The sequence below is a fragment of the Triticum aestivum genome, chromosome 5B (assembly GCF_018294505.1).
Source record: "Triticum aestivum cultivar Chinese Spring chromosome 5B, IWGSC CS RefSeq v2.1, whole genome shotgun sequence".
NCBI lineage: Eukaryota > Viridiplantae > Streptophyta > Magnoliopsida > Poales > Poaceae > Triticum > Triticum aestivum.
Window position 1 is genome coordinate 684,055,933 of NC_057807.1, and position 10,183 is coordinate 684,066,115.

The window sequence follows — 10,183 nt, forward strand, 5'->3', positions numbered from 1 at the left end:
TCCTACATATTCTACGAAGATCTTTATCGATCAAACCGCATAACAACATACTTTGTTCCCTTTGTCATCGGCATGTTACTTGCCCGAGATTCGATCGTCGGTATCCAATACCTAGTTCAATCTCGTTACCGGCAAGTCTCTTTACTCGTTACGTAATGCATCATTCCATAACTAACTCATTAGCTACATTGCTTGCAAGGCTTATAGTGATGTGCATTACCAAGAGGGCCCAGAGATACCTCTCCGACAATTGGAGTGACAAATCCTAATCTCGAAATACGCCAACCCAACATGTACCTTCGGAGACACCTGTAGTACTCCTTTATAATCACCCAGTTACGTTGTGACGTTTGGTAGCACCCAAAGTGTTGCTCCGGTAAATGGGAGTTGCATAATCTCATAGTCATAGGAACATGTATAAGTCATGAAGAAAGCAATAGCAACATACTAAACAATCAAGTGCTAAGCTAACGGAATGGGTCAAGTCAATCACATCATTCTTCTAATGATGTGATCCCGTTAATCAAATGACAACTTTTTTGTCCATGGCTAGGAAACATAACCATCTTTGATAAACGAGCTAGTCAAGTAGAGGCATACTAGTGACACTATTTTTGTCTATGTATTCACACATGTATTATGTTTCCGGTTAATACAATTCTAGCATGAATAATAAACATTTATCATGATATAAGGAAATAAATAATAACTTTATTATTGCCTCTAGGGCATATTTCCTTCACTCCCAACGCAGAGAAGGACTCGGGCGCCACCTGCCCCGAATGTCCTACCTCGGCAGGAGAAGAGCAACCCGAGGCTGCCTGCCCTGGGACCCCTCCCGACAAACCGGCCACAACCACCGGTGCCACGTCCTGAGGAGGGACATCGTGCTGAGCACGAGAGGGAGTGGCCACCTGCCGACTCACCTCCTCCTCTCCCCAGACCGAGACCGACGAAGCCCCAGGAACACCAGGAATAGTACACACAGTATCCTCAAAAACCAAAGCAGGCAATGTGAGCTCAAAAGCCTCCTCGGACTCCACCCGATCACTCCACAGTCTCGGGGGTGCAGAAGCGGGTTCGAAGGACCCAAATCTCAGAGTCGTCGTAGGCACCGAGGAAGGTGGAGCCACCCCATACCTAGTCGTCGCGGACTCGGACCCCGGTCCCTTGGACAGCTATCGTCCAGAGTCATCGACCGGCGGCTCCTTTGCTCCCGCGCTGTCATCACCCTCGTGCATATCCACGTCAGACTCGTGAGCCTCCACAGCCAAAAGGCTCTCATCCTCAAACTCAATAACCAGATTATAAATCCTGCCACGATAAGCTCACTTAACAACTTCCGGCACAAAGTCGATGTTCAGAACCCGAGCAATCCCGTGAGCTCTGGTAAACGCCATATCCACCCGCTCAGGCTTCCCCATCAAAATACCCAAGCTGGCCACAACCCGAGCATCCTGCAACAACTTGGAGGGGACCCCGGAGAAATGCAACCACGCCTGAGTAAGCGGCTTACCCTGAGGCTCCACCTACTTCCACTCATGAAACTCAAGGACGCAATCAGTTCCCGGTACTTTACACATCCCAAAACTCAGCAATCTCTGCAAATCCTCCACCGAAGGAAACTCAACTCTGAACATCTTATCAGCGAGACTGACAAGGTCCCACTGGAAGTCCCCGGAGGCCAGCTCCCGAAGCCTCTACATGATCTGTGTCTCAGAGACCTCCCCTTTAGTGACCTTGACAATCCTCGTAGTCATGCTCGGGGTCTCATCAGCAACCTCTCGCTCAATCGGAGACTCAAAAAACGTGAGCTCAACACAGTAAAATCCATACATCATAAGCGACGGTGCCTGATCTTGCAGAATCGGTCAGTCCCCAGAGTCGTGTGCCGGCTTACCACAGGTATCACATAACAGAGCCACACACTCCGCAATGAAGTGGCCCTTGTCACCACAACGATAACAAAGCATTTTTTTCCTTCTTGCGCGCCCATTTGGACGCCCTATCAGACTCAACCCTATCTGTCATCTCCACAGACACATCAGCCATAGCCTCGTTCTCAGGAACCTGAACGGTAGCAAGAGCCGTCACCACCTCCATAGCGTGACCGGTCAACACTGGCTCCTCAGTAGCCCCGTTATCTGTCGTCTGCTCGACAACAACAAGTGGGGGCGGTTGTCATGGACGATACCGGCCCCCTCGACCGCCCCGACCACCACGGTGGCCACGGAAACCTCCCCGCTGCCGATTACCCAGACCAGAAGGCCCCTCAACGAAGCCACCTGAAGGACCCAAGAACGGCCTCTCAGCCGAACCGTCGCTTTGCCACGCATAACCACGACCTCCACCTGTGGACGAAGAACCACGGTGCTGGCCATCCCCATAGGCATCGTAGCCGTCATCCCCCCATTGACCCCGGGGCGCAGCCACAGTACCACCAACGTTGGACTGCAACAGTGTGGGGCGGAGGGGCTCTAGGTTGCGGACCCGAAGAAACAGGCGGCCTTGGGGACACAGCCCCCCGGCCCGCAGCGGCCACCGCAGCACCGCCTGAAGCCACCAGCCGAAGACCGGAGGCCGGCCCGCCTCGCCTGGTTGACGGAAAGACCGGTGCCGGCGGCATCCCAACGGTCGCCCCGCCAGCAAAGTACATCGCACCAGGGCCACCTGACCCGCGTCCCGCGGCAGCCTTGGGGGGCGCCACGCCGCCACGCCTTGCACCCGACGCCGGCGCCGGCAGCGCGGCCCGGCCATTGCCCTGATCCGGCGGCGGCACCCCACTGGCACGACTTGCCCCGCTAGGCGAAGGCGGCCTCTTTCCGGGAGGAGGCGCACCACCAAGACCTGCCATCGCACCGAGAGGAAGGATGCGGCGAGCCCGGCCAGGTCCCGCCGTACGTAGCCGCGGCGCACGTCGACTCAGAACCCTAGGGCGCTGCGACAGAGGAGGCGACGACGATCGGTACGTGCATGCGCCCCTCTCCACAGTATTGATCGGAACCGGTTCCGGCTGGGCCTCATACCCACCGGACCCCGGAACACCAACCGGCCCAATAACTATCGTCTCGGCTCGGCCCAGGAGCAAATTCAAACGCTCCTGGTGAGCGTCGCGGATCTGGATCGCCGTGACCGCCGGCGACACCGCCGCGGTCACCTCCGGCACCGATCTAGAGCTTTTCCGGCGTGCATTCTTTCGTCTCTTCACCAAAGTCCAGGAATCCGGCCGAATCATATTAAAAAGAGTCAAATTCGGGAGACATACCTTAGGCAATGGACCCTTCCAGGGCCGGACCGCTGCCGCCGCCGTTCGCCGGTGAACTACCCGGCGCAACATCTCCGTAGTCTCCCCCGCATGAAGCCCGACTCTCGCTGGATCATCGACAGGAAGGATCTCGTCTTCGTCATATCCAACGCTCAAAAAATCGCAAAGGAAGTCGGAGGGAGTCGCCGGTGGAGGAGACACGGCGGCGCCGCATACGCATCCTCGTCTCCCTCGCCGTCATCAGCTTCGGTTAGGGCCCAAAACCGGCCTCCCACCTTCCGGTGATCACCGGAGGAGATGGGTGACGTCCCCGCGGGGATCCCGGCGGCCGGCGCCGCCAATCGCCCCTCGCATCGCCTCATTGACCTCTCATGCTTACAAACAACCCGATTCGGTGGGTGCTTCTTAATATATGACTAGTTGTGGGCGCTAAGCTAAGCATCCATTCCCTCAAGATGATGGACAAGGCGATTGTGATGCATTTCGGATGCCGACCGCACTCTGCGTTGGGAGGTGCTTGCTTGATTCATATGACCTGGGTGTTTCTCGGTGGCTCTGATGATTGTGATTAGTACTGGTGCCTTGGTGTTATGGCACTGGCAGTTTGGCACCTACCCTACCACTACCAGTGGGTGTGGCTGCATTGGACGGACGTGGGTGGGTGCAGTGCAGGGGTCCGTTTTCAGCGGACTTGTGCATCAACTTGAACAAGTGTGCAACTTGGATGAATTGCCCTGGACCCGTTTGTGGATCAAATGGCACCAACCACAAGAGAATCCGGCATCATGTGTCACTATTTGTCATCACTGGCTGATGAGATGCGCCCGGCCTCCATTAATGTAGTTTACGAGGACAAGCATGTGAGTGGGGTGAGACTCCATCGATGCTTGGTTCATGCAAGCAGCCGCTCTGCTCTTCGTACTGCTGCTAGCGGAGCTCAGATCCATTGTAGTATTATTATTTTTTGATGGGTCAGATCCACTGTAGTATGTGCTATCTGTCCGCCTCTCGGCTTGATTGCTTGGGTTTAGTTTAAATAAGACGAGAGAGAAAAGATGTCATCAATTGGTTTCGTAGTGTAGTGGTTAGCACTCCAGACTTTGAATCTGGCGACCTGGGTTCGAATCCCGGCGAGACCTCTTTTTTTGATGATTTTTTTTTCACACCGCGCCCTGGCTGGCACTGCCTTCTCACGCCAAGCATCATTTTGTGCACAAAAAACTGTCCATTCCATGTCGCCTGGGAAAACAGACACGCTCGCTCGCATCTTATTACTAGTAGTACGTACTACGTAGTATTACTAGTAGTATTATTTCGTGACAGAAACAAGAGCATCATCATCACCAGCCGAATCCGTGCAGAAGGCACACCACTGTCCCTGTCCCTGTCTGTCCCGGCTAATGGCCAAGAGGAAGAAGACGGAACGGAAAAAATCTAGAGCACAGATATTCTTCCATGTTTTTTCAACGCACGTGTGCTTGAAAATGTCAGTCGATCCAACGACCGGCCAGTGCAATGCAAGCGCTGAAACAAAGTCCTCTCCCCTTCTAATGACAGCGACGAGGAAGCTGACAGACACCCACGTCAAGAAAACAGGAGAAAAAAAGGTAACCCCGGCAGAAACCTCCAGTTCTATAGCTTTGACACACAAGACGGGCTAGTTCTCCGTTTCGAAAAAAAGATGGGCTAGCTCGGTTAGTCGTTTTTGGCGGCAGAGAACTCAACCGGCGTTCGTTCCATGCAGGAAAACCACAGCCCGGTGTGCATCACCTTCTTATTTTTCTTTCTGTACACAGTTGTTTTTACAGGTCGGATTGGTCAAGTATGCGGGCGGGCGGGCGGGAGCAACCGGAGTCCCCTGCCCTGCAGTTCAGTACTCGACCCAGTTGATGTCCAGGTCCTTGAGCTTCAGGAGCCACTTCTGCGCGTCCAGGGGCACGCTCGCCTTGTCTGCTTTGCTGCTGCTCGGGTGCTTGGTTGCGGCGGCGGCGGCGCTGGGTGATTCGGGCTGCAGCTCGCCGTCGGGGTCGGCTTGCTTCCGGGGCCGCCTCGGTTCGAGCGACAGCAGCCGGGAGACCTCCTGTATCCCGCCCCATTTCTCCAGGGCTCGAGCAATGTCGTAGCGCCCTGCAAAGGATAACAGAGTGTGGAGACCGTTAGGAAGCCTAACCGTCCGCAGTGGAGTTGGACCAATTTTCGCAAAAAAGAGACCACATGACTGGTGGCACTAGCATGATAGATGGAAACCCATGGTATAACGATGTTGCTGTCTGTCAGCAATTTGACATATACGAAACCGTGAATGTGACCAGTAATGTCAACTAGTGCATCAATTTCTTGATCATGGACTGAAAAACGTCAACAATAACGGTTGTAGAAAACTATAGAAATTTGGTGCTTAAGAGTGAGGGGGGCCCAGATATCTTAAGCAACGTTAACAAGGTAGTGCAGTGGCATGGCCCAGAGATATCTGATCATATAAAAGTAGGCCATAAAAATGATGCATTGACAAATTACATACCCAAAAAGGGGGTACCAGCTGCAATTAACATTAGTAAGCAGAAGTGATCTAAGTAGAAGTGATCAAGTACCTGCCCTCTCAAAAGACTTCCTACTTGGCATATATGAAGGGTCCATCCCCCAGTTCTTCTGGAATCTCCTGATCTGCAGACAATATCATTGTCAGCGTTAACGTATGGCCATAAGCCGGACATGTAATAAATAAAACACAAACATAATACCAGAACAAGTATGGCACACGAAGGAAAGGCGCGCTTGCTATCATTTCCCTTGCTAGCAATTCAATGTTATTTTTACAAATCAAACCGGGAAAATTTTAGCTTCTTCACTTCCACATGATACAGCGTTGAAGCTAAGTAAAATATGATGCTAGCAGCCTCGTATGAGACTGGACTTTCCAGAAAGCAGAGGGAGAGATGATGAAAAAGTATTTTTGTCTCACCTCTTCTTGCAAGTTCTCCAGATTATCCCAATAACCTCTTGGTTTCCGGTTTTTATAAGAAAGGGAAAGATTCATCAAGGTAGCAATCTTCCTGAACCCACCCATCCGTGTTATAGCCTTCTCAATATCAACTCTTCCATGTGTCCGAAGATGTTTTCGCTTAGGCATGAAACCATTCTGACCATGTTTTGCAATAAAACTACCAAGTTCTGATTTCAGGACCTCGATGTCCTTTTGCAGCCCAGGAACTTTTGATCTTTGCCTTGTGGAAGTTGAAGAGCAATGTACAGATGCTTGCTCCGGCTGCCGTCCTTCTGTGTAATACAAAGGAACAGTATCTAGATTGGTTGGCGCATCCGAGTGAACTTTGGAATTACTTCTCTCAGCTTCTGCCTTTTCAACATAATCACGGATTGCACATAAATTTGATGGAAGATCTTCGTATATGACCTGAAAAGGATAAAATAAAATGTTTTATTTTATTTTCCCCAAAGATGAGAACAACAACAGTGAGATAACCATGAAATGTTGTCATTTGCACAATGATGCCACACAAGTACATAACCTACAAATATTTGAGATCAGAACTGTTTTTATTAAATTCGCCATCACGTTTGCATAGCGATGATACCTTGTAACAAGAATGTCTTCAAAACAAACTATTTGGATGCCTGAGATAGATGTTTGTAGCTAGCATAAAATTAGGATAAATAATCCCTAGGAGACAGACAGTTCAGAGATAACTTCATACAGATCTCTTATTGTTATCAAGGGAATGGAATACCAGTTATTATCCTTGTGGGAGACAAATGTCAGTTTATAAAGATAGTGGATACAAGTTTATATTGGTTCAGAGTATACAAAGTCATTCAGTTCATCATTTGTCAGGAACAAGCCAGTGGCTGTAACTGGTGTAAGAAATAAAATGAATGGATAAAAGGATAAAAAGTAAAATCTATCACACGAGCATGATTGGTACATTCAACAAGATGATACATCCGCACAAAGGTTGCTTTCTTAATAGTAACACCACAGGGCTCCATCAGTGCTAGTGTAGTTCTTTCCCAAATAAATGATTTAGAAGGTCGAGGGCACACACAACCATTTTTTATTTCAACTTTTCTACTTCACAACAATAGGGCCTTTTTTGGATTAAGTGCAAAATGCCACATGCATAAGATGCACATATTGTTCCTAGAACAAAGTTGTGAATACCTCTTCAAGGATAGACTCCGAGAGAAAGGTATCTTTATGCATCTTAGTCTCGACCATATACTTCAGCAGTGTGTGCTGATCTCCAAGCTGTTCGAGGCGCCATTTTCCTTTAAACGAGTAGAAATCCCCCTCAACTTGCTCAAAGCTGATCTCACGTTCACGTTTCTCACGAAGATCCATTACAACACGGGCATGAAGAACCATATAAAGTAGGCCTTTGCAGCCCTCCTGGAAAAAAAAATCTTAGATGTTACAAAACTTGCAAAGCTCGCAAAACAATAAAATTGAACTAAATTATGTCGAGAAGGATCTTTGGGTACAGGGGGCATTGATCTTTTTTCCCCACCAGTAGGAGACAGGTGTGATCCCTTCTGTACAGTATTATGGGATAATGTGTGCAATAAAACATGAACTCTTAACCACCAGAAAGTTTCAGAAATCTTTTCAGTAAAAGCCAAAGAAAGAAACTACAAAAGATGAGCTAGCTAACGACCAGAAAGTGAAGTGTAGACTGATAATTCTGTGAAAAATCCATGCAATGCTCCAACCCCAAACATAAAAGCTATTTACAAACAACCAACCAGAATATCATGTAAAACATTAACAGAACTCCTACCTGTACTATTCGAACCTTGTTATTATCACGAAGAATAATCCGACTGATAGCCAGGTTTGGTATAATCCTACAAGATAGCTATATTAGATCATAGCTGTGTATTGGAAGTAGACTATGTGAACTCCAAATACCGCAAAAGATAAAACTACTTACTCGGGTAACTTCTCATATGCTGTTAGTGCATTCCATACTTCTCGAACTGGTGCTTTCACAGTGATACTAGCAACAACACACCTGTGAGCCCCTTCACGTTCCTTCACCAAAAGCATTCCACAAGAGAAGATAATTTTCTTAGTGTGCTTTCCGTGAAATTTAAGATGGGTATAAGCTTAGTCAGTTACCAAGAGGCCATCAAATCGTCGAAGATGGATCTCATCTACCACACAAGGCCTATCAAGCCTGCAGACACTTCCATATACACCCCATTTCCCATTCAACTCAGGAGGGGGTGAAGCAAGCACACCACCAAAACCGGAAGAGGCAGGCGCTTCTTTGAACTTACTAGAGGGGATGACATCATTCTCGACTGTTGCACTACGCAAGTTAAGTGGCTTGGACTCTGCACCGGTAAATTTTGTAGGTCCAAATTTATGGTTTTCTAAATACATTTTTTCAGATCTGAAAGCCAAGGCTGTAAGATTCACAGGAAGATCCGACCTTATAATCCTCTCAAGAAATATTGCTGGGAAATTAAATCGTGGTATCACGTTAACTTCGTACAGCAAAATCGCACTAGCGGACCTGTTAAAAACCAAACCAAACAGGGGTCATATAAGATTTATGAACGGAATTCTTTTTCTGATGTTCAAAAGCCTAAGGCGATGAAATATCTAAGGATCCCTGAAATCAAAATATTTCCATATAAGGGCATCAAGTGGTAGAAGATAAGTCACTATGGTCTTAAAAAGCTAGATGCTCACTGAAGGTATATGTTACAAACGCATAAAAATGATCACAAGATGCCCACCTTGGACCAGCCCTGACGGACCATTTCCCTTCAAACTTCTTGAAGTCACCATCGACCATGGAGAAGTGGAGCTCTCGTCCATCAACCTGCGCAGCAATTGTTACCAAACAATCGAGTAAATAAGGACACATAGCTCAACATAAGTAGAAAACGAGGGAGAGCATTCATCCTCTTTAAATCTGCTACCCACAGCTTAACAAGAAGAAACAGCACATGCAGAGACGCCAACAGCAAAATGTATTCAGTAGTCGGGACCTAATCAACTGATCATGCACAGATGGTACCGATGCATTCAGTTCGAGCGCACCGCGAACATTTCAGTGACATCTCAATTTGCCCCACGACTCGTGGCCAATGAGAAAAATGTACTACTAGTAAGTAGTAACATCTGAACTGTGACAACAACTGCTAGTAGGAGATTATGGTGAAGAGAACACAGCACGTACGGCATCCGGGACCTCCCGGAGATCCAGCACGACGCGGGCCTCGATGTGCCAGTAGAGCGCTTGCTGCAGCCCCCTCTGCTCCAGCCATATCCTGCCCTCGTGCGGGCACGGAATCCTTCCACTGCACGAAATTTTCCCCAAATTTCAGTTCACAGATGATGAAGGGACTGATACGGCGGTGGATGGGAAACGCGGACCTGTGCACGAGGTTGGGGACGAAGTCGGCGAGGCGCTCGTAGTCGGTGATGATGCGCCACACGGTGTCGACGTCGGCGGCCACCGCCACGGACGCGAACACCCGCCGCTCGCGCCACGACACCACGTCCACGTCGCACTGCACGCTCGGCCCCGCGCGCCTGGTGCCGCCCCTGCCGGCCCCGCCGCGGTACTGCTGCTGCTCCCCGTGGTGCTGCTGGTCGTCGGTGCCCCAGTGGTCACCTGTGGCAGCAGCCCCGGCGGCGACAGCGCGGCCACAGGAAGAGGAGCGGTGCCGCGAGAGCGCTGTGGCCCCTCGAGGGCTCGCGCCGGGGCCCGGGGTCCGCGGGAGGAATGCGGCGGCGGCTGGGGCCGGGGAGACGAGGGCCCGCATGGCTCCCGCGAGCGGCGACGGCGGTGTGGGCTGTCCGAGAAGAGGAGTGGAGGTGGAGCGGCCGGGGAAGGAGGGGACGAGAGCTCACCCAGTTCGAGTGGATGCGGACTGGGGAGGGGGGCT

General features: G+C 50.1%; 1 protein-coding gene and 1 non-coding gene across 2 annotated transcripts; one reads left to right on the forward strand and one right to left on the reverse strand.

The window, feature by feature from the left end:
- The first annotated feature begins 4,332 nt into the window (after positions 1-4,332).
- TRNAQ-UUG (transfer RNA glutamine (anticodon UUG)) lies at positions 4,333-4,404 on the forward strand. Its single transcript has one exon. It is a non-coding gene; the product is annotated as a tRNA-Gln (tRNA).
- Positions 4,405-4,966: 562 nt separating this feature from the next.
- Positions 4,967-10,183, reverse strand: LOC123114203 (uncharacterized). The gene is made up of 10 exons (XM_044535589.1): positions 9,669-10,183; positions 9,472-9,592; positions 9,026-9,111; positions 8,400-8,799; positions 8,212-8,312; positions 8,059-8,125; positions 7,443-7,670; positions 6,228-6,677; positions 5,857-5,929; positions 4,967-5,392 (listed from the first exon to the last, which is right to left on the reverse strand). Exons 1-10 carry the CDS (start codon positions 10,058-10,060, stop codon positions 5,136-5,138), a joined length of 2,175 nt encoding a protein of 724 aa, XP_044391524.1. The 5' UTR covers positions 10,061-10,183; the 3' UTR covers positions 4,967-5,135.